General features: G+C 37.7%; 1 protein-coding gene across 2 annotated transcripts in view; it reads right to left on the bottom strand.

The window, feature by feature from the left end:
* The window catches only part of LOC134813074 (ATP-binding cassette sub-family C member 9-like), a 29,641-nt gene extending 9,244 nt beyond the window's left edge, over window positions 1-20,397 (bottom strand). Inside the window, exons 1-22 of one of the 2 annotated variants that reach the window (XM_063820749.1) lie at window positions 20,152-20,397; window positions 19,185-19,345; window positions 18,891-19,077; window positions 18,583-18,762; window positions 18,232-18,399; window positions 17,715-17,861; window positions 17,447-17,543; window positions 16,777-16,861; window positions 16,464-16,571; window positions 16,229-16,307; window positions 15,853-16,009; window positions 7,618-7,763; window positions 7,186-7,360; window positions 6,631-6,759; window positions 6,355-6,455; window positions 5,644-5,877; window positions 5,328-5,455; window positions 4,564-4,645; window positions 4,220-4,404; window positions 3,940-3,992; window positions 3,368-3,525; window positions 2,865-2,964 (exon numbers count right to left, since the gene is read on the bottom strand). In XM_063820749.1, the coding sequence (XP_063676819.1) occupies window positions 2,865-2,964; window positions 3,368-3,525; window positions 3,940-3,992; window positions 4,220-4,404; window positions 4,564-4,645; window positions 5,328-5,455; window positions 5,644-5,877; window positions 6,355-6,455; window positions 6,631-6,759; window positions 7,186-7,360; window positions 7,618-7,763; window positions 15,853-16,009; window positions 16,229-16,307; window positions 16,464-16,571; window positions 16,777-16,861; window positions 17,447-17,543; window positions 17,715-17,861; window positions 18,232-18,399; window positions 18,583-18,762; window positions 18,891-19,077; window positions 19,185-19,345; window positions 20,152-20,328 (3,037 nt within the window). In that variant the 5' untranslated portion in view covers window positions 20,329-20,397. The remainder of the gene's footprint in view (window positions 1-2,864; window positions 2,965-3,367; window positions 3,526-3,939; window positions 3,993-4,219; window positions 4,405-4,563; window positions 4,646-5,327; window positions 5,456-5,643; window positions 5,878-6,354; window positions 6,456-6,630; window positions 6,760-7,185; window positions 7,361-7,617; window positions 7,764-15,852; window positions 16,010-16,228; window positions 16,308-16,463; window positions 16,572-16,776; window positions 16,862-17,446; window positions 17,544-17,714; window positions 17,862-18,231; window positions 18,400-18,582; window positions 18,763-18,890; window positions 19,078-19,184; window positions 19,346-20,151) is intronic. The other variant, XM_063820750.1, reaches the window with a different exon arrangement.
* Window positions 20,398-22,629: the final 2,232 nt, after the last annotated feature.

The following is a 22,629-nucleotide window of genomic DNA, read 5'->3' as shown; positions in this document are numbered from 1 at the left end:
GCGACTACTTTAACGCCGTCTTATTTCGCCTCTCTCTTCCACACTCAACCACCACTTAAGCGTTTATCTATGACACACCCCCACAACACTAACCATCATCCTTGATTACACATCTTGATTCCACTTGCATCCTCCCACAGGACTGCCACACCCCAGAGGTAGGCAAAGCATCCATATGCTATCCTCTTGTGGGCCAACCAGGCCCAGCCTCTCTTAAAAAAAAAAGAAAAAAAGTATCGCTGCTGCCTATTTCATACTCCAGTCCAGCAAAGAATTTCCATTAGGGTAGCTGTTGAGCTCTAGTTGCTCATAGATGGGTGATCTGAAAACGATTTAAGTAATGCTGATATGTTTGCTTTAAACAGCAGAGGGTCTTCAATGAGGTGAAGATCTGATGGATTAGTGTTCAATAAAAGTGGCCCCATTACTGCAAATGAACCATCATACAAAGACTGTTGACGTTGAGTATCTTGCTGATACTTGGAATTGTGGTCTTGATTCTGTGTCTTGATGGAGTAGAAAAATGGATCCCCAGGTCATTTGAGCAGCGTTGGTGCAAGATTTTTCACATGTGGATGATAACAGAACGCTCTCTCCTCGTTTGCGTCAATCGCCAAACTCAACATAATTCTACCGTTGACTTGATATTATTTTTACGGACACCCTTGTCTTAGAGTGGTTGCAAGAACCTCCAAGCACAGGAAAATCTTGATCTACACCGCTTAAGTGTTTTTCAAAAGGTGCTCGTTCATCACAAACCCATATTCGGGGTTTTAGTGTTGCCGGATCAGAAAAAGGATTTCACGGTGTTATTTCGCGGTATATACACTCTAAACACTATCAGACTATGTTTATGAGTTTTAAGCCTATTGGACCTTATCTAGACTAAAAATCATCTGTTGTACCTCAACGAGATTAATCATCCAAACAAAGATAGCACGCAGAACGATTTAGGAATTTTGATGTCAATTTTTAAGTTTATGTGTGCAAAATTAACATTCATATGCATAGTGATAATGGAAAGTGAATTCCAAAAAGTACATTTTTTTCGAACGTACAACATAAGTCAGAAAATGTAAAAATCTGACGTAAAAATTCGAATTGGTGCCACCCTGTATACGACTATTCATAGATTGAGATAATGTGATAAAGAAATAGTTTTTAAGGACTGCCCCTATTTTATGTTTATGAAAATGGTTACCACAAATGAATTTACTAGAGTTTAAAATATGGTCACTAACAGTCTCACTTATCTTGATGTTATCAGACCTCGCAGTGAAGCTTAAGCTTAATATGTCATACTATTTAGTGTCTGGCATGATTAGACAGTAAGAATTAAGAAGTCATCGTATAAAACTGCATATTATATAAAATAATATAATAATAATATAATATAAAACTTGATATTTCACATAATTATAAAGCTTTATACTGCACACAATATACTTCACATAATTAAACAGCTCTTTGAACTCGCTCTTGAGTAGCCAGGAGTACGTGATTCTGTAAATCCGTCAAACTGTAGCTCTTCCTGCATCTTGTAGCAAACAGTGAAACAACAAAATAAGTAATTTCACACGATGATACTCGTTATAATATGGCTGTCTGCTTGGGAATTGTTTTTAACCACAATTATCCAAACCATTACCACAGACCACGTCACTGCAGGTGGATGTGGCTTGTTTTCCTGAACTGCCGATCAACACGTTTCCAAGACTAGGATTGTGTGATTTCTCACTGCTTTTTATAGACTGGTGTGTTTTATCACTACTTCCTCATTAGTTTCTCACTACTTAAACCACGATTTTCTTAACGAAATATAATATATTCGATTCGATGACATTGTATACTGTATACTATATGATGGTTCGGCAGCAAAACTCATTTATCTCTGAAGAAAGGTGGACAATGAGACGCGTTATACTCGTGAGAAGCAGGGAAAGGATAGCCGTGAGATTTTGATAACTTTTAATTTGTGAACAAAACTGAACACTTATTGTGACATAATGCTAGATCTTGATACTCCTAGTTCTATGACACCTGTAGCTGTTTGTTTACGTAATACTTACTATTTTCACTGCCGATTTTAGACGAGTGAACGCTATCATAACGCCACTTCTGTACTCAAATACTCACACAAAAATATATAAAGTTACGGATCAGACACCCTACCCCGCACCCTCTGCACCCTAGCACAGGTATAGTGTATACGGTTAGCGCCTCTCATATTATTCGTTTTTCTAACTTGGCACATTTTACCTAAGATTTTTGGCAAATCCCAGCAAATTACCCCTTCTTTATAACTACATTGATTATAACCACAAATCTACTAACAGTGGTAACTTCCCTGTCACGTGGGCCAATAAATCACAGTATCTCAAACATCTATAAAGTTAGGAGACTTAAGAGTGATCTATGAGGAGCTGTTAGAACACTCCTAGCGCCGTGCCGATATTATGATATCGCATGCTGGCGCTCAAGAATTAAGTCTATCGTGAGCAGCTCAATAGAGCTTATCACGCCATTCTTCTACGTCATATTTTGACAAATACACGTCAAATTTGTAGTCTGAGCTTGTGAAATACAAAATAAACATGGTCATGATGTCATAGTGTGTGTTGCGAGGAGGATAGGAGGAGAGAAAAGAGGAGATCACTTATCGCAGACACTCAATCCTTCAGAATTATTCAATTTAACCATGCCCCGCACATTACCTTAACGCTCGGCGCGTAACCCAGCAACACATAAAACATCATATTATGTAAATAATTAGGTTCATTAACCCCGTGTGGTGGGGGGCCGGTAATTAATTAACATGGTGTAAAGTAATTAATTAACAAGTGACAATACACACACACACATACCTGTACAATGAGTGCCCCTAATATCTGTAGAGCTAGAAACAGGACAGCTGCCAGGCAATCCATCAGAGGACGACCTATCAGCTCCAAATCCACTGTAAACCTGGCAGAATAGTTCCTTGTGTGACAGATTGTAACGCATACTGGACAGATTGTAACGCATAGTGGACATATTATTGTAATATTGTTTATCGAATTATTGCTCAAACCGAATGCAGACTAACAGGCGTCAGGCGACCATTCGGAGACAAATTTATAACATGTATAAGATGTGATATGCCTGAACATGGTTTATAGCTTAAATATGCGTTGTATTTTTAATTAAACTACTGAAATAATGAGGGCTCATCAGTCGACGACAAGCATTCGTTGGAAGCATTAAAATTGTGCAATATCCAAATTAAAATAACTAAATAACGAGGCTACATTTTAAAGTGGGAGAAAAAATTTCAAAGAGGTTCATTACCACGTATGTAAGTAAGGTATTCTATAACCCCAATAAGTACCTGCCGAGAACAGAAGGAAGGGAAGTCTTGTTGTAGTGGTAAAGTGACATGGTGGCTACCGAGTGTAACATATCGTGTAGTTGTGTGTAACAAGCGGACCCCACTGCTACGTTCACTAGTATTACCGTTATTATCTCCACCAGCAGACAAACCTCCACCTGTTAGTTGAGTTACAAGTCAAAATGTAAGTACTCGGGGGGCAGTGATAAACATTCGTTCTTAGAGCTTTAGAGGTCGGTGAATCTTTTTATTTGTTAGTGGGAAATGTGAGCAGCTCCAACGGTTTTTATCTACTAATTGTAATGCTTGATGCTCCTCGAATAGTGCTGAGTTCAAATAGTGTGATTAGTGAAGTTGGTCAGCAGTGCGCGGCTTATCAAATAGCCCTACAATCCGTGCCCACGTGTTTACAATTCGTGACCACATGTTTAAGAAGCGGCTTGTCTGATATAGGCATATAAATATCCGAGTAATCCGTTTTAGAAGGTGCACCTTACCATGACGTTATCACGTAACTTACAGTACTTGTGGTGTTTCGTTTCTTAGTTCTATTTTTAGATTATAATAGTTACCTGCGATAAAGAACTGGACCGCTTCCCCTGGACTAGCAGAGCTTGTGTTGGAACTGAAAAAGCCATTATTTGTTAGCAACTTAAATGTGGACGAACACTAGAACAGCTATGCTATGAGTGTGATTAACTCCCACTTTTACTCTCTTATAGTTGTGCCACCACAAAAAACTATAACTAGGTTATATTAGACCAACATTTTACAATGATACCCAACAGTAAATTTAGATAGGCAGTAAAATAAATCATAAGTCAGTAAGAAAACCCCATTTAAACACACTACCTAGGAGTGACATCATTAGTAATGTAAGCAATATTCTCATTCTCAGGAACCAGTACGACGGAAGTTGGGGTGTAACTGGCAATCCACCGGAGAAGTAACCAGTAGGTGATAGCGTTGAGGAAGGTGGTGAAGAAGAGAGATATCAACAGCATTGTTAGTTTCACTGTGTTACAACTCTGAATCCACTGTAATGGTGGGATTGTTAATTAACTGTAATTGTTGCGTTTTTTGGGGTAGATTTTAGATTATAGGGTCTAACTTTATTATTAAAAAAAGAAGAGGAAGATCTAATCTTCGATCAAAGCTAAAGTAATACTACAATGAAGCACAAGGTGATATCGTACCTCCTTGTATGTGGTATTGGGAATACTCTTGATATTAATCTCATCCGCTGGCTCAGTAACTCTGCCTTTTTCAAGCCTTCTCCTATAGAATTAGCCATCAGTAGACTACACTAGAAAACAATAAATCACAAAGAAAGTATAAAATGGATGATCAAGTTTATTAAATCATAGGAACCAACCAAACAGCTTTTTCAGCCTTCTCCTAGAAACGCCACATGATAAATAACATTATAACTCAGGTGTCTTAATGAAGGGAAATGAAATCCGTTGTGAAAGGGAACCGGTCACTGCGGCGGAAGTCATTGCGGCGGTGTACAGTCCGGCGGAGGACGGTACAGCGGAGGCCGGTACGGCGGTAGTTTCCAAAAAGGTTAGACGGTACGGCGGATCACATGACACCCACTTTACTTTGGACAGTACGGCGGTACTACTACTACTAGAAACTGTACCTAAGACAGAACTTACACATTCAACTTGTTTCTAAGTTTTGTTCTAGATTCGCATTATAAGTTTTATTTTTTATTTTCTCTTTATCATTTTGTATAATTCTTGTTAGTTTAGTTGTTTATTTTTTTTATTCAGGGCTTTGCAGACAATGTAAATCGAGAATATTGAGTTGTTGAAAATCAAAAAGTTACCGACCTCCGCTGTACCGTCCTCCGCCGGACTGTACACCGCCGCAGTGACTTCCGCCGCTGCGTCCTATACCCATTCAGAAGAAATGCTAGAGTTAAACAAAAATCCAAGATAACCTGACAACCAACCTAACAGGAAGGGGAGGAGGTAATGTTTTATTGTGAGAAGCTAGCAGGTCTAGGAAGGAGTCACAGTCTCTGTTCAGTTCTGCTGGAGACCCGTCGTACATTACTTTACCTTGGTCCAACAGAATAACCTGGATATTGTGTGTTATTGTTAAGTTAATACCCTTAAGTAATACAGGTATTACGTTGATATAGGAGCAATGGTTGATATAGGAGCAATACACCCTCTTCCTAAGGAAGGGCCGGCCGTTTATGAGCCACAAGTTCTAAAATTCCCTCAAATCCTCCGATCCTTTAACAAGTATTCCAAACTCCCTACCTGATGTGCATGTTCCACGAGCTCAGGATTATCAGTAGTCATGACAACAGTCCTGTTTTCCTCAGCCGCAAACAAGACCACGCTCTCAAAGAAGAACTGTTCACGTGACTGGGTATCCAGCCCAGCCAGGGGGTTGTCCAGGATAAGTACCGGGGAGGAGGAGTACAGGGCTCGTGCCAGGGAGATGGGGTGGTAGCTGTTGCTCTTACTCTCCTGGATCTGGAAATATCGATACTGGGCTATGGTTAATGGTCACTTTCTCGGGAGGAGGTGAAATGTATAGTTTACAGTTTCAGTATCGTAGGCGAGTGTTCTGGAATTTATCATAAATAGACAGTGTGACTACCTAAAATATACTGATATGAAAACTTTGTGAGGAACAGAAGATATTAGTTAATAGATTAATAGCACCACTAGTAAACCACAAGTTGTGAAATAAAGCATTTGCAGATATAAAATATACGAGTAACAGTAACAGTAACAGTAACAGTAACAGTAACAGTAACAGTAACAGTAACAGTAACAGTAACAGTAACAGTAACAGTAACAGTAACAGTAACAGTAACAGTAACAGTAACAGTAACAGTAACAGTAACAGTAACAGTAACAGTAACAGTAACAGTAACAGTAACAGTAACAGTAACAGTAACAGTAACAGTTACAGTTACAAAATATAACAGTTAGAGTGGCACTACATGACTACATCATTACATTGAGAGTGTGTTCCTTGAGGTTACAGAGAGTGATTATCTTCAGGTAACGTTCCACATCGTACACCTTTCCAAATAACACGTTCTCTTTTACTGTTCCACCTGACGGAATATACTTATAAAACTCAAAAATTTAAAGGTCGCATTAAAATGAGGATCGTAAATGTTGACCTTGAAGGCTTATATTATACGACAATTTGACCCGTATGTTACCAACTGAGAAACAGCACTACACTAAGAGATATCAGTAAACTACACTAAAAAGTAGGCTTATTACCGAATATGACGGGTTGCTGAGCAGCTACTGCTACTTTTGTATCGGGGGCCCAGATAACCTCCCCCACCATGTTGTGCATCTCACAGAGAAGTGCTGAGAGTAGGGACGTCTTCCCTGAACCCGGTCTACCTGTAATAGTGTAACAGTGTAACAGTGTAACAGTGTAACAGTGTGACAGTGTAACAGTGTAACAGTGTAACAGTGTAACAGTGTAACAGTGTAACAGTGTAACAGTGTAACAGTGTAACAGTGTAACAGTGTGGCAGTGTCACAGTGTAACAGTGTGGCAATGTAACAGTGTTACAGTGTGGCAGTGTAACAGTGTGACAGTGTGGCAATGTAACAGTGAAACAGTGTAACAGGGTAACAGTGTTACGGGGTAATAGTGTAACAGTGTAACAGTGTGACAGTGTTACGGGGTAATAGTGTAACGGGGTAATAGTGTTGCAGTTGTAAATCTCAACTAAGAAATATTATAATCCAGATATTTTATAGTGTTTTAAACATTTTATTCACAAATTAACGTTTGAAATAGTAAAAAGAACGGTCACTTACCGACGATGATAGTAAGCTTCCCTTTAGGTATCTTAATGTTAACATCACTCAGAACTTTAGGTGACATGCGCTCAGTTCCCCACGTGAAGGTACCATTAGATATCTTAGCTACTGTTTCCTCTTCTTGAGCTGAGGTCGAAGCTTCACCCACTAGTTCTACGTCTTGGTAGATATTCTGAGGAGACGGCGGGGTAATGTAAACTTTACCGCGAAATCAAACAATCAACAGGTTTGTATCAAAACTACAATTAACTACCATGTAAAAGTATGGTATTTTGGTTATATCATAAGTGCTAGGGAAAGTGAACAGGTGGGATTATAGACATATTGTAAACTTGTGAGCTATGGAAATAAAATTACCGAAAATAACTCGAGATAATTAAAGAAACATTGAAAAATGTAAGATCAGTCCCAAGAAAAAAAAGGATTTACCGAATTCGGTAGTTCGATTTCGTCCTTTGCGAGAGTATTGGAAATGTCTGCAAGCGCCTCAGCCATGAGAAGAATCTGTTTACAGAAGGTCTGTGCTGTGCTGAGCTGGATCCTAACCATGTTCAACAGCAGTACCGCGCCCACACCTGGTCATAAGATAGGTTATGAGGATGTTCTTATCAACCAAATAACATTAGTATAATATAAAATAGACAACATGTTTTGCGATTGCAATGTTTTGTGATACTGTGAAAAGCACCGTCTGTTCGGTGAAATTTGAAACTGGACAGGTTAAAAATATAAGATAAGAACGCACTGATAAAATGGTTCAATATTAAAAAGGGTCATAAGTTGTATATTATTGCGCGTTTGCCCACTCGCTGTGTTGAATATGATGGTACACTGATTTTAAACTCGGTGAACCATTAAGGTATTTGAAAAATCAATATCACGAACTTCCCTGTTGGTTAGCATATTTTCTATACTTTTTTTTCATTTTTTGTGATTTTTTATCACGACTCAATTTAACAGTCAATTGTTGCTGTGTCTAATTTAGACTTCTAGTCATTTCAACGTGCTAATCATTCGCTCAAAAGCAGTCAAAACCACGAGAAATTTCGTTGACTGGCACACAAAAAGGCTATAAAAGTTTATAACGATTTGTACCAGTGTATGAATAGTTTAAAAGGGTAGTTAATAGTTTGTTCTTTAGTCTTTTTTACTAGTGAAAGTTCATTTTTACATCGTGATCCGTAGCCTTATTTTATTAGTACGCTGTATTGTTCGTCCTCACAAGCAAGCCTGTTTCTGTTAATGAAATTTCACTCTATAATGACGTTTAATAATTCGTATTATTAAACGTTTAGGGCAGCGTATAGTGTATATTAGGGCAGCGTATAGTGCCCTAAAGTATATAAAATTAACAAGTCATATTGTATAGTATTTCCGACAAGCTTTTAAACCAACGTCGCCATACGAACAAACTATCTGTCGTGTCCTCCGCACCTTAATTAAGTATCAAACACTTTAAATGTTAAGAACCTTATTCAACATAAAATGTAAAATACCTTAGTAGAACTATGAATAGCATGCCATGGAAAGTTCAAGTACCCATGGATTTTGGGGTAAAGTACCTGGGGTCTCCCTCACATGGCAACCTGAAGTTCCGTCTAAAAGAAGGAGGAAATATTCCAGCTAACTCTATGATTATCTCTTACAATAGTCCTGTTATAGAATCTCTTACTACTGACTTGATGCAGACCTCTGTTGATGTTGATGAATTCTCCAAGGATGCCGTGCAGTGCTTCCTAGAATCTTGCTACTCTGGGAAACTTCAGAAGATAACTAGAACAAATTTTAGGGATGCCAACAAGATGTCGAACGTATTCGAGGTAGCCTGGCTGGTAAAGAGGTGTTTTGAATACTTTGAGAATCTGGTAGATGAAATGGACACAGAGAATTTTGAAGATCAGCACTATCTGTTCGAGGAAGCTATGTTCATTTGGGGAACTCTGAAGAACAAAAACTTTGCGGAGGTCGTTATAAAGAGGTTTTCATCTGAGATAGTGAAATGTTCTTTGTTTACCAGTATTTGATAAATCTCTCCTCTCATACTACAAAACAACTTGATGTGATTATTGAAATGGTTGGGAAGCAGAAACATGTTCTGATGAAAGTTCTGAATCTCCATTTTGAACAATATACTGATACCCTGGATAGAAACACCCGATATTTACTTGAAAATGTGAGCTTCAGTGGCTGCTCTTCAACACATAGAATGGTATACAAGAAGATGTTTGAAAACTTAGAGGCAATACAAACACCATCTAAGGAAGATTATAAACTGATGCTCAGACTTTTCAAGCAAGCTGACAACTGTTTAATCTCTCTAAGTTCTCAAAGCTACACAAGAATACCTAACTGCAGTTTCCTGAAGTTCAGTTGTATAAAACATTTTCCTGATCCCATTCAACTTATGGATTTTTTAGAATGTTTTCCTTTGGTAAACAACAGTTACATTTTATTTGACGCAGTTTATTGTTGGGTTTTTCAAAAATTCAGAGGTGGCAAAGGTATTATTCCTGATAATGCTGAATTCGTTGAAAAGTTTATCGTAATTATATACAATCGCGGTTGGAAACCTCTAGTAGCAAAATATCTCGAAGGTAAAGCGTTTTCGTGTCTGAAGGGCCTGATAGAGAAAATGGAAACAATCCCCGCTTTTACATCGTACAAGAACTACTCCCGAATAGTATCAGTTGATGACTACAGTCCACAAGAGTTCTTCCAACATGATAAAGATGTCAAGTTTTACTTAAAACATCCAAACACTGAAAAATGTCAGAATGGGGACAAATGTGGCTTCATCGTAAGATCAAGAGTAACGGGTTTGTTTAAAGATTTTGATGATTCTTTTGATATAAAAGTCGTCATTGATCCCAAATCGTATCCCAGTGACATTCACTTCAATAACCAATGCACTAAAGTGGCAACTATGCACCTTGCACTGGAGATCAACGGTGCTGGCGATTATCCAGTTACATGGTACGGAAAACCATGTAAAGATGGTTCGAACAAATACCATGTTTGGGGTGATCACCGGTTTAGTAAAGAAGGCGAGGGATCTTTTAAGAAAAGCGATTACAAACTGTTTAGGTTTCACGGAAGTGATGCTAGGATCAGACCGATTATTTACTGCCTCAACTAAAGATAAACATTGTTCCTTGCAGAAATGAATTTGTAATATAATAACAGGATATGGATTTCATTAATTTGAATAACATCAAATTTTGATTATTTGGTCGCAATTCCAAGCCGATTAAGTGTATTTTGTGTATTTTGTTACTTATAAAATGGATATGAATGAACATAAAGTTAAAATTCATTGGAAATATTTTCACCAGTATCATTTTTTCCGAATGCGTAAGATTTGTTTGATTAACATATCCATCATGTGTATTTTCTTGCCTATAAACGCTACAAAGTTTTAATTAATGCTTCGACGCAATATAAATTTCAGCTAAATGTTAAATATCATTTATTCTCGTTTAATTTGACTGCTTCATTGTATATTATAGCATAACTTACATTTTTACAGGATATCATGGTTCCACAAGTTCAAGTACCCATGGATTTTGGGGTAAAGTACCTGGGGTCTCCCTCACATGGTAACCTGAAGTTCCGTCTAAAAGAAGGAGGAGATATTCCAGCTAACTCTATGATTATCTCTTACAATAGTCCTGTTATAGAATCTCTCACTACTGACTTGATGCAGACCTCTGTTGATGTTGATGACTTCTCCAAGGATGCCGTGCAGTGCTTCCTAGAATCTTGTTACTCTGGGAAACTTCAGAAGATAACTAGAACAAATTTTAGGGATGCAAACAAGATGTCGAACGTATTCGAGGTAGCCTGGCTGGTAAAGAGGTGTTTTGAATACTTTGAGAATCTGGTAGATGAAATGAACACAAATAGTTTTGAGGATCAACACTATTTGTTCGAGGAAGCTATGTTCATGTGGGGAACTCTGAAGAATAGAAACTTTGTGGAGGTTGTTATAAAGAGGTTTTCATCTGAGATAGTGAAATGTGACCAGTTCTTTGTTCCCCAGTATTTGAGAAATCTCTCCTCTCATACTACAAAACAGCTTGATGTGATTATTGAGATGGTTGGGGAGCAGAAACATGTTCTGATGGAAGTTCTGATAAGTGATATTGAGGAAAACTCAGACAGCATTAGTGAAAACTCCCGGTATCTACTCCAAAATTCTAACTTTACTACCGATCACCCGGGATCATACAAGGGGAAATTATTTTACACACTTTCTGGTTTAAAAAGTCCATCAAAGGAAGACTTCGTATTAATACTTGAACTATTCAAGCAATCTGACAAATATTTGTCGGATCACATCCAGAATACTCCAAAATGCATCACCATACCAAACTGCCGATCATTCCTCAAATTCCGCCATATAAAAGACTGTCCTGACATGATTACGCTGATAGACTTTTTGGCCACTTTTTCATTGGTAGACAACAGTTACATTTTCTTTGACGCAATTCTTTGTTGGGCCATTCAGAATTCTTACAGTGACAATGGTTCGATCGACGGGAATTTAACACCCATCACTAACAAACTAGCTGGAGTGATAAGAGAACGTAGTTAGAAACCCTTAGTCGCAAGATATCTAGTAGGAAAAGGCAGCCAGTGCCCGGGGATGGCAAACATGATTGCAGAAATCAAAAAGATTCCGGCATTTACATCGTACAAGAACTACTCCCGAATAGTATCAGTTGATGACTACAGTCCACAAGAGTTCTTCCAACAAGATAATGATATAAAGTTCTACTTTAAACACCAAAACACTGAAAAATGTCAGAATGGAGAAAAATGTGGCTTCATCGTAAGAGTAACGGGTTTGTTCAAAGATGTTGATGATTCTTTTGATATAAAAGTCGTCATTGATCCCAAATCGTATCCCAGTGACATTCACTTCAATAACCAGTGCACTAAAGTGGCAACTATGCACCTTGCACTTCGGATCAACAAACACAATACCATCCGTGATCATCTAGATTCTAGATATTTGGGTTTTTGGACAAAACCTTCGGATTAACAATGGCAACTATGATTATCCAGTTACATGGTACGGAAAACCATGTAAAGATGGTTCAAATAAATATTATGCTTGGGGTGATCACCGGTTTAGTAAAGAAGGCGAGGGATCTTTTGAACAAAACGATTTTAAACTGTTTAGGTTTCACGGAACTGACGCTAGGATCAGACTGGTCATTTACTACATCAACTGAAAAGAAGCAATTTCCCATACAGAAATTAGTTTGAATTAGCAGGGTTTGTATACCATCATCAAATAATAGTGTGTGATTACAATGTCAAGCCTAGTGAGTGTGTTTTTTTAAATTTGCAAAATGGGATCTGAATTAGCATAAATTTAAGACTTAAAATGCAAATATTTTACCCAATTTCAATTATTTTCGTAAGTATTCATCGAATGTTGCCGAATGTGTTTAATAAGTTTCTAGCATACATGTATTATATTGTATTATATATACATCATATTGTGTAATTTGTTTCCTGTTAACTTTGCAAAGTTTTGATGCTTCTACGATATAATGTGAATTTCAGTTTAATGTTAAATATCGCTCATTCTCGTTTTAATTTGACCGCATGATTCATTATAGCATAACTTACATTTTTACAGGATATCATGGTTCCACAAGTTCAAGTACCCATGGATTTTGGGGTGAAGTATCTGGGGTCTCCTTCACACGGTAACCTGAAGTTCCGTCTAAAAGAAGGAGGAAATATTCCAGCTAACTCTATGATTATCTCTTACAATAGTCCTGTTATAGAATCTCTCACTACTGACTTGATGCAGACCTCTGTTGATGTTGATGACTTCTCCAAGGATGCCGTGCAGTGCTTCCTAGAATCTTGTTACTCTGGGAAACTTCAGAAGATAACTAGAACAAATTTTAGGGATGCAAACAAGATGTCGAACGTATTCGAGGTAGCCTGGCTGGTAAAGAGGTGTTCTGAATACTTTGAGAATCTGGTAGATGAAATGAACACGGATAGTTTTGAAGATTTGAATCACTCTTCTCACGACAAAAACAGGGTATCAGGGCAGTAATGCCAGGTCACATTAATTACTTTTACAAAGACGGTCGACTGCCAGAACACACAAAACAATTTTTCAATAACAATGGTATACTCACGGTGCACAGTGTTATTGTAAAAAACACACTAATTCTCATGCACCGAATCAAACATTTCCGCAGCTCAGTCCCTCAACAAATCTGTATGACTATCCCAGAAAATGCACCCACTGCAAACTCAGATCACGTGACTGCAGCATCCTGGTTAGCCGAGTACAACACCACACATTTCAGATCTTCGATGTTTTTCAAAGGACCTTTACTCTCAATTTATGCTGTAAATGCAAATGTAAGCACCCTACCCACACTTTTTTCCATAAACCTTTTTAAATCGGCTACAAAACGCATGCTCTTGAACCTGCAGAGTGAAAATGACGATGACACGTGGCCCAGTTTCTTATTACATAATATTCCAGGTCTAAGAAGGTCACAACGTGTCTGAAAGTTACTGGACACAACGGTCATTATATCAGTTTAGTGAATTAGTTAATTAGTTAATTAGTAAATCAGTTATTAGTCATATGGTTATTATTAAGTACTATATATTATATGATATTACAAAAATAAACTATGAATATATATTTGCACACAAAAAAACCAGAACAAACTTATCACAGACTAGCGGCAACTAATATTAATGGATAAGCCACACATCCTAAATTCCAGGTCCATATTTACACTGCCACATTCCCCACTATCACTATTTTCCTATCAGCACAAACCGTAATTAATTGATTTCAACAATCACAAACACTACATATCGAAACTAATGGCATGGCATAGCAATATCTACGATATCCTAAATCAGTCCCTAACAAACTTAGCGCGAGTCTGAAAGGCTGTTGGAAGCACAGAGTGCTCCATATTTTGTTTTTATCAATAAACCTTTTTTTTCATTTTCTTTTTTTTAATAAATTTATTAACTGCGTGCAAAACTATCTGTTCGAGGAAGCTATGTTCATGTGGGGAATTCTGAAGAATAGAAACTTTGTGGAGGTTGTTATAAAGAGGTTTTCATCTGAGATAGTGAAATGTGACCAGTTCTTTGTTCCCCAGTATTTGAGAAATCTCTCCTCTCATACTACAAAACAGCTTGATGTGATTATTGAAATGGTTGGGGAGCAGAAACATGTTTTGATGGAAGTTCTGAATCTTCATTTTGAACAAAATAGTGATACCCTGGATAGAAACACCCGATATTTACTTGAAAATGTGAACTTCACAGCCAACTATCCAACCCACCAGCTATTATATGAGAGTATGTTTGAAAACCTACAGGCTATCAAAAAACCTTCTAAAGAAGACTACGAATTGATGTTAATGCTCTACAAAAAATCTGACATTTCTAAGTCATTAGCTAAAATTTCCCAGAATTATGCAAGAATACTTAACTGCAGATTCCTGAAGTTCCGACACATCAAAGACTATCCTGATATCAATCAGTTGGTAGATTTTTTAGCGGGTCTTCCATTGGTAAACAATAGCTACATTTTGTTTGATGCAGTTTATTATTGGGTTTTTGAAAAATTCAGAAGTGGCGAAGTTATTATTCCTGAAAATGCTGAATACGTTGACAAGATATCTGAAAAGTAAAAATATCTCGTGTCTAAAGGGCCTGATAGAGAAAATGGAAACGATCCCCGAGTTTAAATCGTACAAGAACTACTTCCGAATAGTATCAGTTGATGACTACAGTCCACAAGAGTTCTTCCAGCAAGATAACGACATAAAGTTCTATTTTAAACACCCAAACACTAAAAAATGTCAGGACGGTGAAAAATGCGGATTGATCATACGATCAACAGCTCTGTTTGAAAATGTGGACGATTCATTTGATATACATCTCGTTATTGATCCCAAATTTTACCCAAGTGACATTAACTTTAATGAACAGTGTGTCGATGTATCTAACATGCATTTAGCGCTAAAGATAAACAATTTTATCAATGATTATGCAATTTCTTGGTCTGGAAAACCGTCTCGGGAAGGTTCCAATAAACACTATATTTGGGGACAACACAGATTCTTTTCAAAAAAAGAAGTGACTACTCCAGCTAATTGTGATCATAGCTGGGTTTGGATGCATGGCAGTGATGCGAGAATACGACTTGTCGTCTACCAGCTGGGCTGAGAGCCAGTCTGCTGTTGTCACGAGATTCACATGACCAATTTACAAGGAATATGACGCATCATTAATCAGCTCTAAATTAGACATTCTTGGACTTAAATCTTGATTTCGTAGGCCCAATTTGAACCCAACAAAATGTCCTCTTTCATATTGAAAACTAGTAATGTTACTAATGTTTACTTTTTTAGTATAAATTTATGTCAAATAAACTTTAAACAACAACATATTCGTGGCTTGATTTACATTTTATATTTTATTCAATTTAGTAGGATTCTCCCGAATCTGACAGCTTCATGTTGCAACAATAACAATTATAAGGTGTCCGGATTCCGGAAGCAGCTTCTGCTTTTAAATAATTAAATACTGTACCAAATTAAATAGCCTTTTTAACAAAATAACAAATACGCTAAAATGCAAATTAAATAGTACCTGCTGGAACTGTGAGTGGTCTATCTCCGTCAACAAGGTAAAATAGGAGGAACATTAGAATGAGAAGTAGAGATGGTAGTCCGTGTTTTACAATCTGAATCAGAGCAAACAGTACTGTTACCTTTCTCTCTGGGATCTTACTCGTCTCTTCTAGAATCTGGGAATAATAAAACTATGAAATACATAACATTACATGACAAAATAAAGACAAAATAAAGACAAAATAAAGACAAACTTCGATTAAGGAGGTGGAGGCGTAAGGCAAATCAGGGATTGATTTCAAATCGTGCAACTTTGCGGAAACAACTTAGTTATCATGATGTAAAACGGTAAAGAAAACGTTTGATACTTGAATAATGACGAATCTCTAAAGTACCTTTTTCTTGAAGAGCGTGTGAATATTTCTTATCTTCAGGATCCAAATATGCTCGATAAATTCTTGGACTAAGTAGTACCTGAACAAAACGTAAATTGGTGACAAAGGTGTGACAAATTAGTGACAAATTATTGACAAAATGTAAATTTTTAAGAATATGACTCAAATAAATTTCAACCGAAATTAAACAGTCGTCGTGTTTTTAAAACTGTACGTGTCAGTAGAGTCATCCTACCATGACTGTTTTGAGGCTTGAAGTTTAGATTCCAGGAAGGACCGCTTGTGAAGTAGCCAGGAGGTGAATAATAAACAGAGGATCAGCACAACTATTGGCAGTAGCGCGCTGAAATAAGGCAAATATGTTTTTAAAGATTACAAAATATTTTAAACAATTTGCTTGAAAATAACCTGGTTCGTGCCTTACTGACTCGTGCCTTTGTTTAAAACTAATTAAAATAGATTAACAAAATTCTTACTTCTCGGAGTAAAGAACAACTGTTAAAGGTTTGACGAAAACTTATGTAATTTATGTAAGCTGATTTCATTACCTTAAGCCAATGAGCATCTCCATAAAAATAAGACATAATGTAAACTGCAGGGGAATTTTCCAAACGTTATGGATCATCTGTAAACCTGAAATTATTTATCTGTCAAATTAATATAGCGTAAAAATTACCTTTGAAATATTTTTTAAACCACAAATAAACATTCCGTACATATTAAATATTGATCTCAGAATGAAATGTGAATGAACTACATTTCCACAGAATATGGGGATATTATAACGCAGTCACTACTTTCTGCAGCCGTGTGTGTAGAATGAATGTCGTTGAGCGCTATGAAACTCTCATAAACGTCTGATGTCAAGGACACAGCCGCCCCAGTCTCAGTCGCCCCTGTGTCCCCCGGCTCACTAAATCCAGATATTTGTGAACCCTGTGTGTTTCCCGAATGTACCACATTGGATTGTTATACAGCACTACATTAGAACATATCTTTAATTCAATAATTGCCCTGTAACAGGATCTCGGGGAGTAAGCATTGTTTTCTGATGTGTGATTACATTTCTCAACCCAATATTCCCCCTCCTTCCAACCAACATTCTGGTAATGACCCCCATTTTTCATTACAATCACTCGCATTATTGCAGATAGTTCGCAAACGTTATATAAATTCCTGGTTAGTAAAACAGTAGAGATATATGAGAGGGGAACGTACCTGTTGTCACGTGATCTACTTGTAGAGTAACGACATCGACCAGACCATCATTCAGCTCCCATTGTGCTACCCTAACTAGCTTAGAGTACAACAAACCCTGTAAACAGCGAGTAGCTTATAGACGATACAACGTAACAAAACATATGGCATGGTATATCAGTATATGATATATAATAGGTTGGACAAATGTCTATTGTGCATAACACTGAATGGGAGGATGTAATACAATACACACAGAGTTTGATATAAGAATGATATGACCGCGTACCTGCACAGATTTCTGTGTTTTTGCAGCCATCTCTGCAGCCATGAAGCTGTGAGATTGGTGTAGGACACACTTTACTGTCTCGCTTATAAATAGGAGGACTATCAGACAGTAGTTATTATGAGATACATCCTTTATACTGAACAGTGCCTGTAGGGGGGAGGTTTTTATTGCAATGATTTAGAATTGGTGGTTTTTAATAAATTGTAAATACAGTAAGGTCAGCCAATCAAAATACACGTAAAAATCAATTTTATCACATTACCGGACCACTTTTAATCGATTATAGTACGGTCAAAAATATGTTTATTACAGTATGTCCGAAATTCCCAATTTGTGGAAATACCGTGAGGCCCTCTATGATTATTGTCAGAGTCCAGAGATTTTATATTTTTCCACAATGACAAGTAAACAATCTTTATTGCTATCATCAGTATGAAGCTAAGTAAACTTGTTCCCGAATTTCCGGGAATACAATTCAGGATGAAGAAATAAAAACATCTAAAATCCAACAACAAACCTGGTTAGTATCAGTGATGTTTGGGGAGGCAAAGTTACTGAGAATACAGAAGGTGATGTATATAGGCACAAACTCTAATGCCAGAGATACCAAGTACATCATACCACTAAGAAGGAGTTGCTTGGCGTGTTCTTTAAGGACCAGCATGAATAGAGAAGACGCTGTTTTCTGTAGAGTGTGAAGTTTTTGTCGTTATGAATATCTTCATGTGTTGCACAGTCAATATGCAACATATGAATTACGCATATGAAAGCATTGGTTGGCATTTATTTTCAGTAATCGCACTGATAACAAGCAATGAATTTCATAACACGTGATAAGATTTAAAACCAAGAACATCTAAAATCAAACCTCGAAATCAGCACAGTCTTCATCTGGCAAGAGGAAGCAATCACTGAGTTGCAGAGTTTTGCTCCTTGCTTTTACCAATAACTCCCAGCACCACAAATAGAGCGCTCTGGAGAGACTGCGCAGTGGTCTCCTTGTTGTGTCATCACTGGGGATCTCAGAGAAATCATTCCTCAAGTGCATCTGGAGACAAACAGTTTTTAAGAAAATTGGAATGCAGAGTGTTAACTGTTAATATATACAGTAGTTAAAATCCGATGGAATATTCTTATAAATTAAGTGCACAGTTACAAGAAAAAGTGTTAACTAACCCAGAAGTTATAGAAAGTGATGAAAGTAAGGAAAAGTAGGACAGTAGCTTGAACGACAGCGCACACAAAGCGCACGTCAACCCCTGAAACCCAGGACCATGTGACCAAGGAGCGGGAGAAGGAGGTAACAATCAGCATCTTAGATATTCCACTTAGTAGACAGTACGCAGTTAGGGCTATGTTGAATCTGTGACAAATTATAGAGGGTAGAGTGAGGTATGGTAGTTACTTTATCATGCAATTCAATTGGGATTGAAAACTAAAGCAAATTTTTTAAAAAAGCAAATATCTTACTTCGGATGGAATCTCTGTTCAAAGATGTTAAATGATAATGGCAAGCACAGGAAAGCCAATATGTTGAGGACTTGGTAAACGACAATAGCCTCTGTTTTAGCGATGATTAGCCATGCTGTTGAGTATAGTAGTATACTAATACAATTCAGTATCATTAGCACCTGAAATGTTGTGTTGACTAGTGTTATGATAGATGATGGTAACCATGGGGAGGTGACACAGATTTATCTTTAAAATTTGGAGCTAGCTTGACTTGCAGAAAGTTCACAAAAGCCATGTTTATGATTATATATGACTTATGCTCTGATATGCTTTAAATATTCTCAGAGTTATCTTAGTTTTTGGCGCAGAATTTTTGTCCCCTTCACATGGTTACCGCCTTCTATTTTCGTATTATATTTTCGGACCGCCAAAATTTCGGTCGTCGTAATAGAATCCGTCGCATTATTTTTAGCTTATTCCAATAATTGTGGCTTCATCGATTCATTTTGTTCTTGAAAAGTTAGTGATATGATGGTGGGACAAATAAACACAATATTCCATGATGAATTTAATGTCAAGTAATACGTTTTAAATTTACAATAAATTACATTTATGTGCTAACATAAACGTCTTATAAGAGACTAAGTCAAGATAAACAATTTAATACCAAACTCAATAAGTGAAACTGAAAGAGTCGAGCCGGACCCGTTAGAGGAAGATGAAGAAATCGATTTATAAGTTTCATTTTGTTTCAACATGATTTTACCGATTTTTAGAAAATTTTGAATTTCCTTTGTGTCAGAAAACAAAATGATGAAAAATACCCTTATTTTCTGTGACGTCCGAAATGTGACGGTTTTTGTTCAATTTCGCCATATTTTCGGACCGCCAAAATTTCAGTCGTCGCAAATTGGTTCGCCACAAAAATGTCTTGTAAGGTATATTATGTGCTCAAAAAGTACATGACCAAAGCAAACATACGAACCCAGATTAGAGTATGGCAGGACCATTTTCTGTTGTTGCATTTCTTCTGAGTTCGAACGAGAATAATAGCAGTAAATGTCAGAACCACCAGGTAGATGTTACTCACAACCGACACCAGTTCTCCTGTACACAGGGATACAAGCCCATTTATGTTGGGAAATTCACAGAATTTAAGCATTGTATTCTCAAGAGTATTCACGTGACTTCTTGGCTGTTCGACTCATCATCCTGGTAGAGTTCACATCCTGAGGTATGTCAGTGAGTAAGATTTGATGGAGGGATGTAGAGAAAAGTTAAGGATGATTATAAAGTTTGAACTTTATAAAGTTTCACAACAGTTATCAGTTTACTTGAAGCTTCTCCAATCTCGATTGGGACATGTTACAATAAATACGAGATACTGGCTGGCAATTCAATTATCTTTCACAGTTCACTTTACCACTACTAAAATCCACCATCATACAACAGAGGCGGCTATTGAGGGCGTCCAGGCGTCCTAAAATTATCATCTGGTGGCTGGTGCTTAAAAATAGAAATAGTGCTTGGTAATAGTGTTTGGAAATATTTAATCGTAATATAAAGCTCTTTATTCACTCAAACGTTCGAATGAAAGCGCACGCATGATCTTTGTGAAATTTTGTGTTGTTGGTCGTCCAATCCTACGTTTGGACTTTGGACGACTAAGCCGCGCAGTTTTAACACATAGTTAATTGTAAACGGGTACAAAGCACATCAAGCGCATCTACTACAGGTAATCTATATGATTTGCTCCTTGCAATTTGAACTATCGGCTGCTAGCATACTGCGTGGCTGAGATCGTACCCGTGTGGTGTCTTGTTTCAACCACATTATAAGTTTTTGTTTTTGTTTGCTGTCGTCTGTGAAGTGTGACACATTACATACATGAGGCCCTGTGTGTAATGTAATCGGTAGTTTGGTGGGAGCTTGGGCCGGCCCCAAGTCCCCCCACCCCCTCCCCTCCCCAGTCCGTCGATTGGACACCCAACAAAACTGCCAGCCACCTCCCACGAGCCGTCTCTGTCGTACAATCAAAATTACAATACACCACAATTTGCATATCATTATATAAAGACATAAAACTCTGAAATATGTCCTCTCTGATTTGAATAATGCTATAACAATGTTCCAACTTATTATATATATTGTATTATATATATTGTAAACGTTTAAAAATGTTCAATAGTCGTAATTCTGAGAGGTGCAGCATTTCTGGCCTTTTTGAAAAGGTTTGGGTATATCCCATTAATACTCTTTGAGATTTTAACTACGCAGGATATTTATTTAAAAGATTGATGGCTGACTTTGACGACATACTCAATTGGTTAATGCTCCAGCTTGAACTTAGCATTTTAAAAGAAGCAAAGTCTAAAGATGTAAGGATAGAACCAGCACTCCTGACTGTCCAACCCACAGGAGGAGCAAAGTGCAAAGAAACTGCTACTAACTGCTACAAACTGCTGCAAACGGCGCGCGAATGCGTGGGCGCGATTGCAGCAGTTAGTAGCAGTTAGTAGCAGTTAGTAGCAGTTAGTGGCAGTTAGTAGCAGTTAGTGGCAGTTTGTAGCAGTTTGTAGCAGTTTGTAGCAGTTAGTAGCAGTTAGTAGCAGTTTCTTTGCACTTTGCTCCTCCTGTGAACCAAGCTCATTCTCAAGAAAGACCTACACCCAAAATGAAGCCCGTCTTGATGTTGCAGCTGGAAGATTGTATGCACCCTTTGAAAGAAAACACATCCTAACTGTAATGGGTGCCACTATAGCAAGCCCATGTCGATCTATCCCACTTCAAATGTCACCGGTTACTTTGATTGCCTAACCCTAACCCTAACCCTAACCCTAGCCAATAACTAGACCTGGTTGGGTCCATTTTAGTATTTCTCAACTGCAATACATTTAAACCACTAAATAAGATCTACAGTGAGCATAGCATGAAAAAGATTTGTATGAAGAGAGAGTACTTCCATCAGAGAAAAGATCCTTCGTTTCTCAAGTCTTCACAACTTCTTGAGGTATGGGACTTGCTCTATCCAGAGCCCTCTCGCTTGCGGTAGCGCGCGACCGCCGAAGGCGGCACAGGAGGTGAAACAAGCGTGTCACGCAGTATGCGTAGACTCATGGCTAGGTGAAGTATGGGACCGCTCTGTAAATTGTTAATAGATCTGAGATTGTGTCTCTGAGACAGTCAGGTCACAAATCATATCAGAACACATTTCAGATTTGATTTGTTAAGAATAGGGGGTGCACGATCAAAATAAACTTGCTCGGATTTTTAAAATTTTTGTACCGTTGTTTTTTAGAGAATGTGAGAATTTTCACAGTACCAAATTTGTCATACCTTTTTGGAAAGATCAGTGAGTTTCGCCTAGGTGCCATATTTGATGTTGTATCACGTTGCAACCTCCACGGTCGTTTCACTATCGTCCTGACGATACAGGGGGAGCCGCGCACTTTGTGCGCGGCGG

This window comes from Bolinopsis microptera, chromosome 3 (genome assembly GCF_026151205.1).
Source record: "Bolinopsis microptera isolate Bmic1 chromosome 3, MBARI_Bmic_1.0, whole genome shotgun sequence".
NCBI lineage: Eukaryota > Metazoa > Ctenophora > Tentaculata > Lobata > Bolinopsidae > Bolinopsis > Bolinopsis microptera.
Note: the sequence above shows the minus strand (reverse complement) of the source record. Positions and strands in the feature narration are given on the sequence as shown.